Source organism: Pezoporus wallicus, unplaced genomic scaffold (genome assembly GCF_028554395.1).
Source record: "Pezoporus wallicus isolate ANWC-B61680 ecotype Strahan unplaced genomic scaffold, APGP_CSIRO_Pwel_v1 contig_5552, whole genome shotgun sequence".
Classification (NCBI taxonomy): domain Eukaryota; kingdom Metazoa; phylum Chordata; class Aves; order Psittaciformes; family Psittacidae; genus Pezoporus; species Pezoporus wallicus.
The window spans coordinates 5,227,137-5,249,591 of record NW_026640754.1 but is presented as its reverse complement, the minus strand read 5'-3'; the positions used below and the strand labels follow the sequence as shown (position 1 = coordinate 5,249,591).

Below are 22,455 nucleotides of genomic sequence, written 5' to 3'. Positions count from 1 at the left end.
AAAGAATGTAACTCCCACGGCTTGAGATAAGAACAGTCCAGTAACTAAGGTATAACACAGATCACTACTGCTACCACCAATAATAATGATAAGGGAAATAACAAGGGAAGAGGATACAACTGCTCACCACCCACCAATTGATACCCAGCCCAACCAAGCACTGATCTAGCCCTTTCGGGTAACTGCCCCCAGTTTACATACTGGGCATGACGTGCTGTGGTATGGAATACCTCTTTGGTCAGTTTGGGTCATTTGTCCTGTCTCTGCTTCTTCCCAGCTTCCCCTCCTCCCTTGCAGAGCATGAGGCTCACAAAGTCCTTGGTCAGAGTAAACATGACTTAGCAACAATTAAAAACATCGGTGTTATCAGCGCTGTTCCCAGGCTGGAAGTCAAAAACACAGCGCTGCACCAGCTACTAAGAAGGAGAAAGAATGACTGCTACTGCTGAACCCAGGACAGGTGGCTATAGAGAAGACAGACAGACTTGCAGACAGAAGGATGAGAGGCAACAGACATAAGCTGTAGCACTGCAAATTCTGACTGAAAAAAAAAAGACACAGTGAGCGTGTCAGTGAATGGGAATGGATGACCAAAAAGGCTGTAGAACTGCTGTTCTTGTACATACTCACCTAGACAGGGCCTGAGCAACTGGATGTAACTTCCAAGTCAACAGTCCTTTCAACAAGGGGGAAGACTAAATGCCCTCTAGAAGTTCTTCCAGGCCAGTAGTTGTATTAATCTTGGAGTTTCAGGAGCATAAACACAGTTTATTATATTTACTTTGTTTCCTCTAGTAATTATTCTGTATTTGGAAGTTAAAGCACTACCTCCTGAACTATTAAGCCAGAAGTATTTCTGGGAATGCACATGAAGTAAGGGTCAAACCTTTAAGATTTGCTCCAAAACATTAATCTTGAGCTAAGCACACATTACCTCCAGAGCTGTGGATGTGCTTTTTCCTTCTCATAAAGTTGCCTTGGAAATCAGAGAGCCCAATTACTAGTGTGAGTCAACTGACAATTGCTCTGAAAGCTTGTATATGTGGCTCTATCAGATCACAAACTGATCGGAAGAAACATATCACAAATCCTATCATTTTCTTCATTGCACTCTTCTGTTACGCAAACAGGAAAGTGCTGGAGGAGGGAAAAAGAAGAGTCATTAGGAAAAGTAGTACATTCCTAGTAATATTGGGACATTGGTTCAGAAAACTCCTAAGTTCTTATATATAGTACACATTCCCATTATCCAAGGCTTGACATAAAAGTACTTAAAAGTAACCAGAATCACAATGCATGTATCTTTTAAGTCTGAACTTATATCAGCAATTATCTATGAAGAAAACAGCAATGTTGCTGCCAAACCCAGTAATTTTGCTTCTTCTGTGCCCTCTGTCCCATTGTCAGATCAGTAGAACTCAAAATGCTTCTACTTATTAATTCAGGCCAAAGAAAAAGATGTGCATAAGCTGTTTTAGTGCCAATTTATGAAAGTAATTTTTCAGGTTTCACCCTCCCCCTCCACATATGTGCAAATTTCTTCTTCTGGCAGTAAGCCACCGCATGACTTTGAGGTGGAAAACAGTTGCAAGAAAAGAGAGAAAGTCAGAAATTACTTTATAAATGGACACATAATATGTTACGGTGCTCCCTTTAGTAGCCAAATGGCTCATGAACACTTCACTTTATGCAATATCACAATGCACAAAATATGCTTTGCATATGATTGCAAAAACAGCAGCAATCTGGAGCCAAGCACATGGCTTAATATTATAATAATGAGTCTACTTTAATGTAGTGGATTTTAATAAGACTTTAATAATATTGGTATGAAGCCAAATTACATAATGTCCCAAAATATGAAACAAAGCTTTTCTAGAGAAAATAAAAGCTCACTGAAGTATAACCACATTTAAAATCAACCTGCCCGTCTCCCCAAGAAAACCCCATTAAAAAAAAAAAAACAAACAAAAAAAAACCCAAATACCAGTGTTATCCAAACAAAGCCATTAGGAATATTTAATTTGAAAAGAATCAAATCAGAGAAAAGGAACTCAGATCTATTCCCAGATCTCAAGACAAAATTAAAAAGGATATTATTTTAGGCAGCATTTATGAAAATGAAGGTACTACACCAGCACTGGGAAACAAGCTAACACCATAATTACCTCTTTTGGCATGAATGTGGATATGGGCTGACTATCTCCAATTTTTCTCAAAGGACAAAAAATTATTTAGTTACCTTACAGGTTGATTTTAAGACTGAGCTATGTTGGGATTGTCTAGAGACATCTTAGACCAATAAAATTATTTCCTTCTACACATGAAAACCAACTCCAAGTAAGAGTCCCAGATATACAGAGACAAATAATTTACTCCCTGAACTCCCTCCAGTTCTGGAGTCTTGGGGAAAACATGGACCTGAAAGCACCTGTGAAGGTTGGTCCAGTACGGACCATTCCCAGAACTCCCTCTCTCATCCCTCCCCATGCATGACATGTTAAACAGCAATTAAAAGAAAAATGAGGATTTAATTTGTTGGATAACATGTGCAGAATATCACACATTCTTAAAGCTGTATCACCTTTTAAATATTAGTGTTATGCTAGTTGGAAGATTAGTATTTTCATGGATAATATTTTTTGTCCTTTATTAGGATCAAGTATTTAGATCCCCATATCCAACAGAGAGATCAACATATTATTAGTGTATTCCAATGTACTAGCGGTGACAATAAGTACTACTGTTAAACTGAGTCTACATCAATGCTCACAGCCTATGAGAGCATGTGGTGATGCATACAGGCAGAATCTGAACAGTTTTCTTTACATACATTATATTGTCTCATCAACATGTCTCTAGTCTTTTTAAGCGGTTTTGATAAAGGCATTTAAAAAAAACTTAAATAGATTTAGATTTCACATGACAATATGAAGTGATGGGGACATTTAATGCCTTGGATTTCTTAGAAGTCTACTGTAGCTACAGAAGCCATTAAAAAGTTGCACGTGACTTCAAGATGAAAGGCATTAGCAGCTTTTTGGAAAAGGATAATCACACTCTTCTCAAGACTTAATGAGACTTAATTCATAGAAGCTTTTGATTTGGTCTGCTGTTAATTGAATCAAAGTCGATGATGATCTTGTTACACTTTGGCTTGAATTCCCTAAAATAAAGAAAAATACAGATATCAGTTAGTGAGTAGTTAAAACATTTTGTTTGCTTTAGCTCCAGCTAAACTTTTGAAGGAATTAAATAAAATAAAAAAAACCCTCCTTGGATTCACATAGTTTTCATCTCTATGGGAGCCAATTACAGTGCACCACACTGAGAGAAACCTGGACAAGAAAGACTAAGACAAAAAAGACACATGGGGTGCGTTAGCCTGTATATTCTTTGGCTATTGGAGTTCACAAATTACCTAGGAGTCAAAGGACTTTTAACAACTTAGCCGCAGGTGGTGGCATCATGTTACCAGGGCTGGGATTTTTGTTCATATAGATTTATGTTTCAAATATTTTTAATACATATTTACAGATACAGCTACACATATGTATCTACAAAAACAAAATACTATACTGTATGTGCATTACATGTACACATATATGTATATATATAATCTATATATATACACACGTACGTATATATCAAAGATATTTGGAATATATTTTGGTAATATTTTGATCACTTTTTTCCTGCCAAGTTTTCAAACACTTTCAAACTTCATCTCAGTATGTTATATTATTTTTTGAGCTAAGGGAATATATCACATTATGCATCATACTGGGAAAAAAACAAACTAGTTAAGAGGGAATCATTTAAAAATTGTAACTTTAGAACTGTAAAATTAATACTGCCACAAAATGTTTCCTTTTATTATCATTAGAGCATCTGCTACAGCAATTAGCAAAGAAGGTATTTGGGGACCACTGTATATTTTCCACTCTACCAGTAAACAAAGGATTATGCAAATAATGTGGATTTAGTGCCTAATTAAGCTCTGCAGTTCAGTTCAAGAGATTCATTAAGTACCACCTACATCCTTAACAATCAATACAAGAATGAACAACAGTCAACACAGAAAAGCACATGCTGCTGACCATTGTAAATGCTTTGTCCAAAATAGCAATCTGAAATGCAAGAAACACTCTCACCCTAGAGAAATTACAAGATTTGATTTGCAAGAGAATGATTTATGATTTTTTAGTCAAAATAATCTTAGGTAGGAAATACACTGAAGGACTAAAACTAAATTTCAAGCACTGCTGTGTTTTTTCATGGACATTTCTTAGCCCAGTAGGCACCTTTCATCCTCAAATTCTATCTGTCAGAATTGTTATGTTTGCAAATTTTTCCAGGTCTTTATATTACTACTGTAGAACTTCTTTAGAGTTGCAAAGCCTTCCTCACTGCATAATTAGCCTCACCCACAGCATGTTTTTGCCATCAAACTAGCTGTTGAACAGATTGTCTTTAGGTATCTCTGTCAATGCCTTTAAAATCCCCACTCTTCAAACATTTTTCAGTTTGCCATTACTTTAAGGCAAATATTCCAAGTTTTACCCTTCGCTCACAAGAAAAGCTGACCAAAGAAGACTGGACAGCTCTAGGCACTGAGAATTAATTATGGGTGGCTGGAATGACATCTTCCCAAACTGACTGCAACAAAACGATATTAAAGTTTCAAAAAGGATCAAGTAATCCACAAACAAAATAGAAATCAACTGATCGTTTCAGTCCAACTTGTATGATCACTGGATAATTCAGGTTGTAAAGGACTTCAGGAGATCATCTCATCTTACCTCCTACTCAAAGCAGCAATGACTCTCCTGAGTACAGTGTAACCACCACAACTGCAATTTCACTTGCAGTGCGGGAATTAAATGAGTATTCCAAATGGACTATTTTCTCATACAAATGTTATGAAACTGAAATTTAACCATAGAGAAGACAAAAAGAATGGTGCAAATCTGTCAACCCAGTATCTTTTGCAGGCATAGACAGCAAGCCATCTATGGATACTACCAAAGAATAAAATGCTGCACAATGCAAAGGAAAACTTTTGCCCTAAAGTTGTTCTTTCACACACCACTTTCTTCCTTTCCAGAATAAAGTTAATCCAAGGTTCTCTTACCTGTATATAACACCTGCTAAATCAAACATCCGTCGTGCAGCTGTCATTTCCATAGTGTCATGATATTTGTCAGACATAAAAATAACTTCCTTTATGCCTAAAAAGGTCATATAGAAAAAAACTTAGAAATGGACTGACAAAAAAAAAGAGAAATAGAGTAATATCTGGTGCACAATATCAGAAGAGGCAGCATTCATCCACATGCTTTAGCACTCTTTGGTACACCTCTACTTCCCAAAATACTGTAACTTGTACTTGAGAATAAGGCTATGTCAGATAGAGCTATTTTGGAAGACAGTTCTTTCAAAAATGTTGGAAAATGGTTTTCTCTGCTTTCCCTTGATTTTAACTCAGGAAACCAGAATGAAAACCTCATAGGCAAAACCACTAGACAGACTAGAAATTGCACATTTCTGCAAAAGTAATTGAAAATTTATCTACCTCTCTAATACCGATAAAATTCCCCACAAAGAATTTTAAACTCCTAATCCTATTCTCCTTCTGAATGCAGAGCTATAAACCAATGCCTTTCTCCTTTTGTTCTGTTTTATAAATAGTTCCCAATCCCAGGTTCAAATCACAGAAACGCATGCCATCTCAAATTGTTGAATGATCTATGCCTAAATTACTTAGGCAGGGCAGAAGTGTAAAGGCCGACCCAAGAGAATTCACACACGTTTCAAAGCCTATCAACATCTTACTGTGTTTGCCAGACAATGTGAATATCCATACGTTGCAATTAAGTGCTGACCTAAGCCCATAAGGATGAATGACTACATTCAGAATACGTAGCCAATGTGACTGGAAGACCATTTTATTTTGATTCTATAAATAAGAGAAACGTAACACAAAATATTGTTGCCTCTTCCCCTTCACCTATCTTTATTTCAAACCTTACTGACCAAAATAAAGAAGTGTTCTGTTTGCTACAGTCTTCCTAGATCCCTGTGGCCATTTCTGGTAACAGAAACTCACCAGAACAGCAATCCATTCCAGGATTGCAAGACTTTACTCAATGAGCAAAATATAGGCTACCTTAAACAGAGATTTTTATGGAACTGAAGCCTACTGCAGATACTGCCTAATCTGAAAAAAAGGAGACACATTTAGGCCAGCATACTTGCTGCAGTGGCACAGATTTATAACAATTGTAATGAAAGACATAATTAAAGTAGGATCATAGAAGTCTTATGACATTTATGAGCAAAGATATTTTAAAATCTTCAAATATCTACCATGCATCACACTCAAATTAAAATTTCATGTATATACTCCCAACAGACCTTTTGTCATGCAGAAGTTTATTTCTTTCTGCCCTACTCTATTCAATGTGTCAGAGCACAGTAAAATTGACAGTAATTATATGCAAAGCCTGTGTTGTTCTTTGGCAGCTCCTGGTCTAAGAAGTTACAAACCTAAATTAGAAGCACGCTTAGAATCACAGAAGATGCAATTAGCACTGGAGAAATTTGGCACCATTCAGATGCAAAAAAAACCCACAAGTAGCATCTTAGGAAGCTGACAGTGCAATTAATTTAGAACTAACAGCAGCAATTTAACATCAAATACATCCGTGATAAGATACCAATGTGCAGGCAGCACTGCAACCCTGACAAATCAAGCTGGCACTACTCCTTACCTGACTGGATGATGAGTTTTGCACATTCATTACATGGAAATAAGGCAACATACATGCTGCAGCCTTTCACATCAGCTGAGTTTTTGTTCATGATGGCATTCAATTCGGCATGGCACACTGATTTATTAAAACAACAACAACAACAACAAAAAATAAAAAATTATTCGTATTACCGTTCATTAAAATAAATCAAACTAAAATTAAAGTGTTACAATACAACTGCTTACATACTTTCAAAGGCAAATAGCTTGCACAGCTTGTCATAAAGGGCAGAGGAAGAAATAAAAGCAGAAATACCAAGATCAATGAAGGTCAATTGTTCTGACCAGGCTGCCGATTAGTAATGATATCATTAAGCGCATTAGCATTGCCATTTGCTAACACCTATTGCAGGCAACAAAGCCCTAGGCTGTGGGCCAAGTAGTTGCAACCACCCTAAGTGAAGCAGTATCTCATAGCTTCACAACTCTCTGGAGTATCTAATTGCCAGTATAAAACAGCTCATTTATGTGTTTACATGCACAGATAGGAACAGTCTTATGGTTATAAGAGCGCACTGTGCACTCTCAAAGGCAGGAGAATCACAAAGTAAAACCCAGCAGCTCTGTCCTCTGGGTCTCAGAATGGCTCAGCGCTGCTGCATGATTCTCTCACCCCAAGAATACACAAGACACACTCAACCATAAAAATGTCCCAGCTTTAATATTAAAGTGAGTCTACTGCTCATTAAAAGGTGCCAGACTTCCCAAGCTGGAAAATAAAGTCCTCTATTTCTCCATGGATTTGAGATAGCAGGTAGCAACAGACTACCCTGCCTTATTCCACTGTAACACAATAGCTCTTTCTGGACAGATCGCACCTTAGGGTTTAAGTTTTTAACCTTCACACATCAGTAGATTATCTAATGTGTTACCAACACAGGTGAGAACAGTGGAGTTCCTGTGTTATCCCCATGAGCCTCTGAAAAAAAAATTAGGATCTCGGTGAGAACTTCCTGTTTACACCTAGAATTGATGGTAAGGTGAGGAATTTATATACCTACCTAACAAGAAACTAGATGCTGCCCTGACTTACTTCATAAACAGGTGCTGAATTGAGGTGCGGGTTTGAGCTCATCTAGAGACCTGCATATGCAGACATGAAGAGTTTTTACACTGCTTATTTTGATGAATGGGTTAGAAAAACCAAACCAAACAAAAGTAGTTTTCCTCTCCCTTGCATACATACAAAAATTAAACCAGGCAGTTTCACAGCATAAGCTCACAGTATACTCAGTACTATATACTCACCTCTGTGTGAATGACCTCACCATGCAAAGAATAACTGAGTGCAGGACCTTCAACACACAGGAATCCTTGCTGAATGGAAATGGTTTTTGTATGTGCTAAACATCTACATGGAATTTGCTATGTAACGGCTAATGCACTACAAATTTAGAGCCTAACTTACAGCACACAAGCTTTCCCATGTAGACAAATCACAAAGGACCAAACCCTTGCTAAAGAAAGATCATCACTGACTTATATAATCAGTCCCTGGCACCACAATAACCATGCTGTCCACATACCTTCTAACAACCAATAAAGCCAAAAATTAACATGAAAAATGGGAAATTAACAAAACAAAAAACCAAAACAAAACAACCCCAAAAATGCACATAAAAGAAGCATGAGGACATTAAGGCTTCTTTCACTGCTTCTGTTACAAAATATGCTGTATTTTAAACATGCCATTAAGCATACAAGATACAGAATTATATGAACCTATACATTTTAAATAATACAGAAGATACATTTAACTCCAAGTATACTCATGAGCTGTACTCGCCTTATGTAGCCTGCAAAATAAATAGGCAGAGAATTATTTTTTTCTGGGGTTACAGAGGACTGAGTGAAAAAGTGTCATTATTTCCGCAGCCAGAATTAGGTTGTGTCAACAGGACAGAAACATCACTTTTAAGTTTCTATGAGCAACATATTATGTTCTAGGCAGCAGGCCTCCAGAAAGAAGGATGAGGGAATGTTTTCAAGGCTCACAGAACTAAAATAAAACAACAACCCACAACCAAACACTAATTCCTTCAGTAAATATTTCTCCTTCACTAAAACTCAGAAATCTTCAGCCACTAACCCAGGAAGTTTCATTATTAGTACTGCAAGAAGTTTCCTTCCTGCACTGATGAGAAAGAAAGGCTCTTTTGGCAGGCTTCTACGAGCTTTCAATAACGAATCTCTTCCCAAGCAAAAGCAAATTTAGGCCAAAAATGACTTACAGAAGTTAATCAGCTGGAGGGAGAAAAGAAATTTTGCTTCCTGACCATCTTAACACAATCTGAAGTTAAGAGCAATTTTGAATCTCCAGTGTGGAAAGAAGACACAGAGGCAGTAATAAGGAAGAAACAGAGAGTAATCATTCTGAGACACAAAGTAGTGGGGTCTCCAACAAGCCCAGCATGCTCTTGTTTCAGAAACAAAAGGAGGCAGGTTTTTCATGCACACAGTAGCCTAATAAGGTATTTCTTACTGCATTCACTGCAGAAAGTAATAAAGGACACGAAGTTTGCACTGATTCCAGAGGTCATCTTTTTTCTCCCAATATTTTTTTTTTTCAGTCTACTGGGTTATTAAATACAAACCCATTTTGGCTTAGTTATTAGAACTTGGAAGATTATTACATGTCTTTGCTTTACACTTTACACTGGACATCTGCTACTGACCTCCGTTATGCTAGATGGTCCATAAGAAGGTATAGGCATCATACAAATATTTTTAGGCTTTGTCCTATCACTCTTCATCCCCTCCTTCCTCATATTCCCCCCTCTGTGGCAGATAGACATTGACTGCTAAGTGATTTATAGGTAAGATAGTCTGTTATACTCGGATTTTTCTTATAGACCTACTATGCTTTGTACAGAGGATTAGTGAGAGACAGAAAACAAATCCAGGAGTCAAAAAATACCTCTCATTAAAGTTAGTTCACATTTTGGACGTTAGACGTTTTCTAACCTGTTAAGAGCTTCTACTAGTAGTTACGTATTGTTCTCAGGCAGTAAGAAGCTAACTTAAAATAACCTTTCACAGGTGCAAAATACTCAGAACTCTGGAAACTATATATTTAAACAGACTAGTAAAACTAACAATTTTTACAATACCTTTTGGGGAGTGCAGTGTTTCAGGGGGTGGGGGAGTGTTGTTTTTTTGTTTGGTGGGGTTTTGGTTTTGTTTTGTTTTTGGTTTTTTTAATAATATTCACATATAAACAACATAATATTAAGTCTGCAACACTGGTTTTCATTCTGGAAAAGCGTCTTGAGAAGTATTCTCAAAAGACTTCATTAGCTGAAGAAATAACCATGCAATAAGAAGTTAGTGTTTGCTCTGTTATTCCCACCACCTGCTAGTATAGTCACTAGGCAGGAGGCGGGGAGGAGGAAAGGCAGCAGAGGAATGACTGCTTCATTACTAGCAGCATTAATTGCTAGGGTTTCTCTCTTTTCTCACTGCATACCACTTTGTGTTGCATATATGAGGTAGTACTCACCCTTAAACCAACCTGTAAATATGAGACCCTTACTTACCCTATTAATGGAACATGCTCTTAGCGGGCTGCACTCAGAAGTACTCTTCCCACGTACGAAAAGTATTCTGACTAGTGAATTTCTAAGAACCACAGACTAGCCAAAGTATTTCTTTCTGTTTGAAAGCTTACATGCTTGATGAAGAAATTAGAGTAGGGACCACTGTAACATGTCACCTTTTAAGAAGCAATTAAAGGAAGGGCTGGGGGGAAGTGACTTTAATGATGTGATTAATTACTAAACCAGACTAGATTTTTTGAGACAGTATTGTATATGAACATGATACATTTCAATGCATACAGACTATCATGCAGCAAGTTTTGACTTATTTATTAATGTAAGTTTTTATACTGCTATGTTAACCAATTTGACAATAGTACATGTTCCAGATACTAATATATGGTAACAGCACAGTGCTCTTCAACATAAACCCTGCACAGAAGTGGATACAGGAGTTCTATAACTTGGGCCACCTCTTGGCAAGATCTTCACCTTTTTGTGTTCATCAGTTGTCCATCTCACCTTTGTCCAAGTTCTGCCTACCAGTTATCCTTTACTCACTGGACCTCTGCTGCTGGACTTAGCAAGGCTCATGGAAGGAACCAAAATATTACTTAAAGGAACAAGGTTTGCAGTGACAACCACTGGGGGAAGTGGTTGATGAGTCTGGAATTTATAGAATAACACCGCTATTTTTCAACCTTTGTGAAAGTACAGGGATAGTTGCTGGCCCCTGCATTAGGGGAAGGCAGGACACTGATGAGGGCTGAGGGCTGAGGGCTGACGCTGCCCTCAGCCATTCCTGCATCTCTTTCTCACCCTGTGTACTGGAGAAAGGAGCAGTTGCTGTGGTTAAAGCAGGGAGGCAAGAATAATACCTCCAGATTTTACTGGAGCCTGGCTTTCATGTCTTTCTTCCATGAAAAAGGAGAACTAGGAAGTGAAGATGGAACCACTCAGCCCATTTAAGATCATCACAAAATCTGCTGGGGGCAAACCAGAGAAGCTGCTCTCAAAAGCTGAGAAGCATTGGTTAATTCAGCCCATTTCCCAGCTCCTCCCATCCTGCTCCAAGTTTGTTCAACTCTCAGCAGAGCACAGAGGCATTTGTGTTTCTTTATGTTTCCAAATCTCCAAACTTTGTAGAGATGTATGAGACCAGAAATGGCCAGAAATTCATGCAGGTCAACAGAGTGAGTGGCTGTACATAGAGACTGTCTCCTACAGATCCCCTTTCCAGATGAAGCCTCAACTTTGCCCTGCCAATTGGAAAGAGAGCATCACACGTCTTCATAGTACCTTATCAAGTTTTGTGCTGTCAAAATAACAGCTTCTACAAATGTAAAATTTGCCTGTATATCTTAGTGTTCATCTCTCTAAAAAATTGACGAAAAGCTCATAATCCTAACACAGGAAATGTTGATAACAGTTTGTTTCATTTACACAGCAGGTACTGTTCAATTACAGCACACTTTTTACCATAGCACATATTTTATCATATCTGAATCTGTATAAATATTTGTAAGCATATTTACTCAATATTTTCTCTATTGCTCAGAGGTTTCTAAATTTGCCAGTCATTTTAATTTAAAACTCTCTTAATTAGAGACTAGCTGTCAAATGGATGTTCTTAGATTACAGCGGAGACAGAGGGCGTAACAGGAGCAGAGCAACTAGCATTAGTGGGAAGCTCACATTAATAGGAGAAAAATGTAGTATTTTAAATGATCAGTGAGAGGAAACTGAGCATCATCAAATCCTTAATTCATCTAACAGAAACAGAGGGTACTTCCTTTTAACTCAGAAAGACAGAATTTTGTCTAATTATTAAGAAGCTTCTGCATACAATATTGAACAGAAGCAGCAGCTCTTCCAGAAGAGCTGCTTAATAACATCTTCGTAAAATAGGTATTCAGACCCGGCCTTCCATTTCTCCCATGTGCGCAGAAACATCCCTGCTCCTGTCACTGACTGGCAGCCTTGAAAGATCCAGTTCCAACATAACAACGAAAGCCCAATTTTGTGCTGCAAAAAATGGCATTTGCAAAACAGCCAGTGCTTTCCGACATCACAAGGTTATACCACTAAACTGTTCAATTATACATAGTTGAACACTCTGTTCAACTACAACTACATGGAAAAAAGTTCTACTCTGCTTCAAGACTCTCTAAAGGAATGCATAGTATCAGTACAGGTGCTTCCTGTAATAGCCAAATGCTTGCAAGCGTTTGTATCCTTTGAAGTAAAGTGAGCACTACCTAGCACATTTTGATGCTTTCTTTCAGTAGCAGCTCAGGTTACATTTAGATATGGGTAAGCACATTTATTTTTTTTTTTTAATCAAGCATGACCCTTTCCCTAACACTGAGCTGAACAGAACACACAGTTGAGGGTGCGGGTTGGATATGTACAGTATATTGCAGCAGATACAGATAACTGAGACCCTGGTGAATTTCAAGCCAAAAAGTTTCAGGATACAGAGTGACAGAACTTGTTTAGCCATATGACAAAAGTTAGAAAAGTTATTGTTATCAATAAGTGCACAGGGGAAGGGAGGAAGGACTAAGGGTTAATAGCAGTGAATAAGAAAAGCTAAAAGAATGATGGCACACACAGGAAAGTTAAGAACTAACCACCAATAAATTTAGGGTGGAAATGGGAAGTTTTCTAGCTATGAAACAGTGAAGCTGATCAGAGCTGTAGGGTCAATGCATCCATCTGTTCTGCTGGAGCTCAATAAATTTCTTATAGGATCATCTAACACTCTTCTGCAAAGACAGCCTCTGGGTCCAATCTCCTGCTATGTCTATGCTGCTAAACACAGACAGGGCCAGAGACTGACCCTTGGCCCTGAGGCCAACTGGTGTAGACTGGCTTGTGTTCATCTTACTCAGGTTCCATCAGCATTACATAGCACTTGGCCCTGGGTTTCCTCAAGGCTCCCCATCTCAGGAGTCCCACTGCACCACATACTTATTTTGTGTGTCTCAGTTCAAAGTGCATAAAGAAGTGAGATGACTTTTTTGCAGCCCACCAGAGAGGTATTTTCACAGCATGAAACAAGAGTATGCTTGGCATATCCCCCAGTATGTCCTGAGGGAGGGAGAAGGGTTAAGCATACCATCTCAACAGGCTTTGCATTACAGGCCTATACAGGATGACAGTTCTCTTGCAGCCTTTTTTCCACCATGCCCTCTGGAGCAGCCTTTGAGTGAGCCATTCATGGAACAATACTCAGCCTTTCTTCTGAAGAAAGCTAGTCAGAGTGGTCTGAAAGAGATGGGAAGCGACTAATGTTTATGTCTAACCTACAAAAGCCCTTAAAACCAGGAGGTCAGCATTCAGATCCACCCCGGCCCTTTTCTGTAGCACTGCAGATGCATAAAGTAGCTCTTGAAGACATCTTCCAAGTTATGTGGTGGTATGTGCAGTTACCATCAGCTTCACCTAATAACCTACACTGCAGCTCCAGTGATGAAGGTGCAGTATTCGCACAAGCTAATAGAGCACACAGGCAGATTGTGCCATCTCTGATCAAGCTAGTCAGGAAAAAGCAAGGATAAAAAGTTCAATTTACACAAATGTTGTGATGATTAGCAAAAGCAGAAAGAAAAACATGACAGTTTAATGAGATTTTAGCAGCAATTCTATGTGTCTTCTGCATCTACCAGATTTTTTTTTTTAAGCAGAAGATATTTTTTTTTACATATACTTGTCTGGTCTGTCAACTGTGCTATCAAGATTAGTAAGAAACTGCTAGAGTTTAAATGATCTGTGAATTACAAAATAGGTTGTTTATTCATCACAGCAGACACTTTATGTTACAAAGTTGTGATTTTTTTTAATGAGGTGAAGGCTTAAGACTCTTGAGGGGGAAGAGCAATAGTTAGACCAACTCCTAGAAACAAATTCATCTTCCAACGTGTTAGATTGGCTAGTGTGTTTTTAAAACATCGCATATCATAGAATCATAGAATAGTTAGGGTTGGAAAGGACCTTAAGATCATCTAGTTCCAACCCAACTGCCATGGGTAGGGATACCTCACACTAAATCATCTCGCCCAAGTCTTTGTCCAACCTGGCCTTGAACACTGACAGGGATGGAGCATTCACAACCTCCCTGGGCAACCCATTTCCAGTGCCTCACCACCCTAATAGGAAAGAATTTCTTCCTTATATGCAACCTAAACTTCCCCTGTTTAAGTTTTAACCCCTTACCCCTTTGTCCTGTCACTACACTCCCTAATGAAGAGTCCATCCCCAGCATCCCTATAGGCCCCCTTCAGATACTGGAAGGCTGCTATGAGGTCTCCATGCAGCCTTCTCTTCTCCAGGATGAACAGCCCCAACTTTCTCAGCCTGTCTTCAAACAGGAGGTGCTCCAGTCCCCTGATCATCCTCGTGGCCCTCCTGTGGATTTGTTCCAACAGTTCCATGTCCTTTTTATGTTGAGGACACCAGAACTGTACACAATACTCCAGGTGAGGTCTCACAAGAGCAGAGTAGAGGGGCAGGATCACCTCCTTTGACTTGCTGGTCACGCTCCTTTTGATGCAGCCCAGGATACGGTTCTTCTCCACAGGGCTGCTCTGAATTTCTTCTTTGCCCAACCTGTAGCTGTGTCTGGGATTTCTCTGACCCAAGTGTAGGACCTTGCACTTGGCATGGTTAAACTATTGAAGATTTTTACTTCACATCTTTTTGTATCATAATTACCAACAACATCACCATCATTGTCTCAGGTCATCTTATACAAAGATTCTTCACAAACTCATACAGCATTTTCAGTTTAAATTGGTCAGCTTAGATTTGAGTACCTGGAACTTGCTCAGCTCCCAGAGACCCACACTTGGTTCAAAACTGAGACCTTACAGCAGCATAAAGATTAAACCAAAATCAATATTCTCTTTTCTGCACTTTATGTTTAATCAATAGGCTAACATTTTTTTCCTCACCCTGTAAGTAAAGAGCAGTCACACCAGTTGTACCATTATGGTACTTTCATTTCATGTAAAACCAGTGCTTCTATGCTTTAGGGCGTTTTTAAAATTTAGCAGGAGCTGGCCCTAGTGTCAGGAATACATCTCTTATGAAAAAGAATATGAAACTGTCTCAAGCTTAAGAGTCAACATTAGAGGTTGTATAATAAATTGGTAAAGTGAACAAGGACAAAGTACTGGGGTTTTAAGAACTCAAGTATGAAACTGATGAATTAGGTGCTGAGCCACTGCCTATCATCTTTCACTTCAGTACTATGGGAAACCAGAAAACGTAATGCCAGTTTTTAGAGTGGATCTGGGTGAACACAGGGAACATCAAAACTCATGCAAGTCTAACCTCTGCATCAGACCAAATGTTGTAAGTGAAAAACAGAATTAATAGGCAGAGATAAATACTGTACACTGGAAAAGAGTCAGTATCTCTTTGCAAAAGCTGCACTCTGGTTCTCATTTCCCCACACACATCTCAGGGCTTTTGCTCAGTTTTGTGATTATTCCCCTAGCCATTCCTGAGCCCAGGACAGGCTGAGATGCAGCACAGCATGAACAGGCTCCTAATACCCATTCTTCCTGTGCCCATGGCTTCTGCTGCATTAGTCTCCCTCCACAGAGGTGCAGCAGGAGCTGGTGTGGCAGCAGAAAGATGAAGAGCAGGGATTTAGGAGAACATACACTTCAGTCCTAACAAAGTTCCTCCCCAACATCAGATATTGCAGGCCGCAAGTCACCTCTCAACTCAATTTCCACAACCAGCAGAGAGCACTCATGGCATAAAGTCTGAGGTAGCCCAGCAACTCATCTCTTTGGTTCCTGCAAATCATGCCTGGCCCAGAGGAGTAACTGTGAAGTCCTGTTGGTAGGTGCACCAAGATTCTCAGAGGACCTTTTTGGAAGGCTGAACTATACCAGCTGCAAAGAAAAAGACAGGATCCAAAGCAGCAGCGAGCCACAATTACCATGAAACCATCCTTGCTCTTTATTTTTGTCCATTTAGTGTATGTGAATGAAACCAGAGGCCGAAATTAACAATGGAAGTCACCTCACCCACAGCAGGGTAAATCACTGCACACCAGACAAGGCAAAAAATGGCATGGTACGGTAGACTGCAATCACATACTTCAAGACAAACAAAATTCAGCTCCTCCATAGTATGAATTCCCTATGTCATCAATACCGAAACACTGGAATTTCCCACAACAACTGCAGTTTACAATTTTAATACCTGTATTTTAGACCCAATTATTTGTTTTGCATATACATAAGCTCTGTAATTAATGTGGAGATGAACACACAGAAGCAGCAATCATCTGCACACACTGCAACTGGGTGCTAATGTGCTGCTTTATAGTTGCAAGTTTTCACTACACAATCCAAACCAGCTATTCATTTATGAACATACTTCACCAGGAAGTCAGTCCTTCAGACGGATCATTTCATTCATTTGCAGAGCTGTGACTTTTATCCTGAGGTACCACATATGTGCACATTTTAAAAAATTATGTGAGTGGAAGACAAACTGATCTGTATTTTAACAGCTGAACTTACAGACATCACAAGCCTAACCTGTCAACCACAAGAAGACTTACCATAAGGATATTTTGTGTCTAGCCTGTGCGCTGCTGTTCTTGTCCAGGGTAGTACATCATCGCTGCAGCCATTAGGCATACCATTATATCCAATTCCAACAATCTTGTTTTCTGAATTTACAATGCAGGCACCAACCTAAATAAAATCAGATTTATACAGTACCGACAGCATGCAAAACAATGTATCAACAAGAAAGATGAGACCTGAAAAGTCAGTCCTACAATTTCCATATAAGAGATACAAGCTTCATTTTATATTAGGTCACACCATCTAGTGAGCAAGGCTACAATTGTACCTAACTGGTGGAGTTTCAAAATAAATTGGAGCAGATGCAACCCTGCTGCAGCTCTGGTCATGCAGCCCCCATCCCAGGATGCCAGAACTGTTCTTTATGGAAATGTAAAGTAAACCTAGTTCAGGGAGCAGAACTAGCACCTAAGTAACCCTACTAAACACAAGTTTTCTGTCAGTTCAGCTCCCCAAAATAGCTTTTCCAGGAGTAGTATGAGCAGCAGCAGCTAAACAAAACATATCAAAGATGGAACAAAAATGAAGCACTGTTGACCTAGGCAGATAGGCTCACAAACCTTTCTGGCTTATTTACACCAGTGTGCACCAAAATACCAGACCTTTTAACTCCCACTCTTTAATACTTCAAGTCTGCACAGGGACCTTTCTTATATCATGACGAAATATCCTGTTTTACATTTTCTACTCATATTGCAGATTTATTAAAATGGCAATACTACTGATTTTAACTCACACAATGTGTTTATCGACCAGCTCTTGGGTAACAAAAATTCAGCCCTAAGCGAGTAACTTCCAGAGAACTAAGGGCAATAACATATAGAAGCCAGAGAGTAATTGAAAGGACTGTTAACATGCACTTTAGTCCATGGCTTTTCTGGGATTTGCTTCCTAAATTTCTTCACGCAAAGGAAGACTAGCAGGACGACTGGGTCCTGCTGAACAGCATGTTTCAGTAGATGTAGCGATCACCTTAAACCAATATTCAACAGCATATAGCACATGAATGAAGCAAAGAATTGGAACAGAGAGTGAAGCAGAGGAGGCAGGGCAACCTGAGGGAGGAACCAAACTAGGCAGAAACTCCAGACAACAGAAGAACAAAACGTTTTGTTTTTTTTTTATAGTCTTACAAGCGAAGGAAAGGATCTTGTAAAATGCTGTGTCTTGAAAAATTGCAATCTAAAACTTTCAGTAGTTTATCCTCCACTAACAGTAACTATATTTACTGGAAAATGGAGAAAAAATGCATGCTATTTTAACCTTCAGATGAAAAGATTTACAAAACTCCAAGCTGCAAATGCACAACAGAATTACACACAAGGTCATGCCCAATAAGAGAACTTCTGTAACAAAATGTGCTGACCATGTTAGAAAACAAATAGCTATACACTGAAATAACTTCCGATAAGAAATTCCTGAAAGTGCTACATGTGCATCTGATGTAATGTACAATATAGATTAGGTTATGTTATTCTCATACATTGCCTTCTTACCTGAGAACTTGGATCCTTGCTTCTTTGCGCTGACAAAAAAGCTACTGCCATAAAATATTCAGGCCATTCCAAATAATCTTCTCGTTTTTTGCAGGATGCTTCATTGCTGAAACTATATGGAAAAGAACCCAGCCATCAGCAAAGAACACATAGCTGGAGCTATTACAAATTGTATTCTTTTAATGTGTACAAGTTTAAAGTAACCAGGATCACAATCTGGCTAAGATGACTGCACATGCACTGATATTTTAACAGTAAAACCACCAGCATTATGTGCTTTCCAGGAACTTATGTATGCATTATTTCCTTTCAGAGGAAAGCCATCCAAGCAAGGTTGCGAATTTCAGTTTTAGGTATGAGGCTGAGATATTCAGAGCACTGAGCTATTCAAAGACAGAGCAATTTATCCTTGACAGATAACACCTTCTGTATTTCTAAGATTCAGGAATATCATGTACTAGCATCCTTTTCACCCAAACAACATAATCTTTTTTATGATGACTGTGCTAACTGCAAGCCTCTAATCTAAGATATTTTGTACTTCTGCCTATGACAAGTGCTTGCTGGATTTCTACTTGGTACCTTTGTGCGCAGTCATTTGTTTCTGCCTGTACAGTTATTGCCATGAGTTTGCCTCTCATTACACCACTTACTAGCAAAAATCTGAGGCCCTTCTGACAGTCCACTGCTACGTCCCTCTTGAGATTATGGAAGCCTTGGGGCACAGTACTTTTCTTCTTAGGCTCCACTTACCAAGGACTACAGCTCAAGACTGAGATACGCTCCTAGCAATGTAAAGTGATGCAGAAAAATTCATCATAGGTAACCACAAGCAGCAAGACATCTTACAGCAACACTAGTTCCAGCAGTTTCAGAAGACAAATCAGAAGTATTTTGTTAATTATTATTTTTATAACCAAACCCATATGTTAGAAGCTTGCAGTTAGCTTATCATAAAGAGGGTATACTAATTGAGTGAGGGCAATGCCAGCACATGATAAAATTGTACTTTAGAAACCTACAGGGTGCTATTTACTAGTTTTGAATAGTTCATATATGGCACATTGCAAGTTAGCCATTTTGGCTTGTTCTTGGAAATGAATGAGGATCATATTTAAGCTAATCTTCTTAACCTAAGGAGGGAGGAGCATACACTCTTGGTGTAACCAGCACACCTAGTTCACATTTTGACATTGTAAATAGTGCCCAGACCGTGAGTTGTCTAAGGAAACACACAGATTAGGTATCTGAATGAGAGTGCCCAAACTCATTGTAACTAAAGGGTTGGGCCTATATGCTATTTAAGAAAAAAGTACTCAGAGAAGGTCACAGCACAAAGAAGAAAACAGATGCCCTCACACTTCTCCATGCCAAATTGAACTTTGACGAGTTAACTGTCAAAGTTAACTGTCAAGTTAACTTTAACAAGTTAAGCCTAGAAAGTGCTTCAGCTAATTTAAGCTATTATTTAAAATATTATATTTATATTATTATACTAAAATAATCACAAAAGCAGACTTACAAAATCCGAAACACCATCAGACTTTATCATACATTCCCAACTACGTGACATTCACTCACAGCCATGTCTTTGGAGAAGCACACAACACACAATGCAGAACTACATTAAATAAACATTCTGGGCAAAGGGTTCCAGAAAGACACTGAACTAAGCGATCATGAGATCTCCTTTTATTAAATTATTCCCTAGCAACTCTATTTATTGAAAACACAACAAAAGCTACTATTTACTTTTCTCATAAATACAGAACTGCGTGTAAGCAGAGGTTCCCTCTGAGTACCAACTTCACATGGAGGGGAGAATATCTGAAAAACAAGCAGAAGGCTTACATCAAAGAGAACATAAAAAAAACCCACTTACTCAATTACTTAATACCACCATGTTTGGCGAAGTAATTCTCTCAACTCAGTGCACAGGAATGCAAGAGTGTGAAATGGGTATAAACCACTTAATTTCTGACTAAGCAGAAGCCAAGACCTTGGCTAGCAGTCAAGCACACACAGGAAAATTGAGTTTATGGATTTGGGACAGCTGATCATCCTCCTTATGCTCATCTTTTAAGTTCTAGAATTGCATGAATGAAAGATACTCTAGCAATTACAGCTAGCTGTAAAATAAGCAATTAAGACATCCTTGTGATAACTTGTAAGAGCTTATAGTAAGAATAAAAATGGTAACTGAAAGCCATGAAGATAACACTGCTCAAGAAGAAAGGGAAAAAAAAATCCTTAAATTTGAGAGCGGTTAATAGTTTGTAGAAAAGTCTGTGTAAACAGTATCTCAGTGGAAAATAGAGAAAAAGATTCTGCAATTACAGGACAGTGCCTCCCTTTTCAGTCCTTTTTCACCCAGCTAGGGTTCAAATAAGGTGTAACAACATCTGAAATAGGAATTCCATTCAGCAACTCAAAAAAAAAAAAAACACCCCAAAATAAACAAACCAACCAAAAAACAACAACAAAAAAGCAAACCAACCTATCTTAATGAAAATTTTAGTTGTTAAAGCAGAGTACATCACCTCAGATCTTTTCACGCCACAATTACGATGGTCAGCTACACAATATAGTACAACTGGAGAGCTGGTGACTATAAGACTTTTTTCCCCCCTTTTCCCACCTCTCCCCCTCTGCTTTATCTCTAATGTCATGTCATTAGAATTATGTTCCAACTGTATAGTAGGGTTTTTTTCCTCACTATACTACTCAAGAGCAGCTATCAATATTTTTTACTTAAGTCACAGAATTTAAGGTAAAGAGGTAAAGTGTGCATTAAAAATAAAAATTAAACATCTTCAGCAATGCTCTTGTGTTCCCCAAAGCCAAATAGGATATGTGCTCTTGATGACTTTCAATACTAGCTGCTTCTTTAAGTTTCACAATTTTATGATCGCTATTATGTCAAATTAATGTGGAGTTTCCTTTACTTGAGGCTTGCCATCTTTCCCATTACATAGGTACTGAGATACAGTCATTTCCTGTTCCTTACTGGGAGGTAAGTTTTTGAGAGATGGAGAGAAAAAAATCAACCTTTCTCACAGGAAAACAACACTCTGTGTACTGAAAATTAACTATACTCAATTTTTTTTCCTGCAAGATAACCCACCAAACCTGTACACTGTAGAAATACTGAACCCCAGTTGAGCAGTACAGGAATGTATTTCACTCTCACAGCATCACTTCTTTAATCAATTACATGTTGCTCACGCCAGCCTCCCTGTCAGGAAATAATGAATTCCAGATAACCTACCTGCTCTTTATCCTATCCCAGTAACTGCCATACCCAAATAAAAGAGGCCATACCCTCAAGACAGGGCCTTCGGAGGCACTAAGAAACGCTTCCCTGCGGGATATGGAGAATCTTTCCTTCCTTCCTCACAGCTGGCGCCGGCGGAACTCCTCAGCACCGCGGAGGAGGCTGACCTCCAAGGCAGCCTCCCCACGGCGCGGGTAAAGGCCCGGCTGCCTCCACCCTGCCTCGGGGAACAACAGTTTCCCGAAAGCAGCCGCACGGCGACCGCGGCGCTCTCCCGCCTCACAGAGCCGGAGCCGACCGCGTGGCGCAGGCCGCACCGCGGGCCCGCCGCCACCGGAGTTTAACTGTTCGGCGAGACCGGCCCGCCTGAAGAGGGATAAAACTTGGTCAGCCGGGGTGCGGGGGGAGCACGGTGCTAGCGGAAGGGGGAACCGCCGGCTGACGAGCGAGCAGAGCTTGGAACCGACATCACTCAGGGGCCACCCCGCACCCGCGGCCCCTCCGCGCCAGCCTACCCCCTCCGCAGCAAGAGGCTAGCCCCAGCGCAGGCCGGGCCCGGGCAGCGTACCCATTAACGTTGCAACCGGGCTGAGAACAGCTCATCCCGCGGCGGACCCGATCTCTTTTGTAGCTTGGCGCCAAAGCGGCAGAGGGCGGGAAAAGGGGTGGGCGGCGGGGAGGAGCGCGGCGGGGTTGGGCTCCCCGCCGCCGTGTCGGCCCG

At 39.6% G+C, this 22,455-nt stretch overlaps 1 protein-coding gene across 4 annotated transcripts in view; it reads right to left on the bottom strand.

Annotated features, from left to right (window-relative positions):
• Positions 1-1,470: 1,470 nt before the first annotated feature.
• The window catches only part of DCTD (dCMP deaminase), a 60,618-nt gene continuing 39,633 nt past the window's right edge, over positions 1,471-22,455 (bottom strand). For 2 of the 4 annotated variants that reach the window (XM_057420284.1, XM_057420286.1), the window contains exons 2-6: positions 18,461-18,572; positions 16,937-17,072; positions 6,774-6,890; positions 5,135-5,231; positions 1,471-3,166 (exon numbers count right to left, since the gene is read on the bottom strand). In XM_057420284.1, coding sequence (XP_057276267.1) covers positions 3,088-3,166; positions 5,135-5,231; positions 6,774-6,890; positions 16,937-17,072; positions 18,461-18,511 — 480 coding nt within the window. In that variant the 5' untranslated portion in view covers positions 18,512-18,572 and the 3' untranslated portion in view covers positions 1,471-3,087. Of the gene's footprint in view, positions 3,167-5,134; positions 5,232-6,773; positions 6,891-16,936; positions 17,073-18,460; positions 18,573-21,728; positions 21,829-22,302; positions 22,379-22,455 lie in introns of those variants that run through there. The other 2 variants (XM_057420283.1, XM_057420285.1) reach the window with 2 other exon arrangements.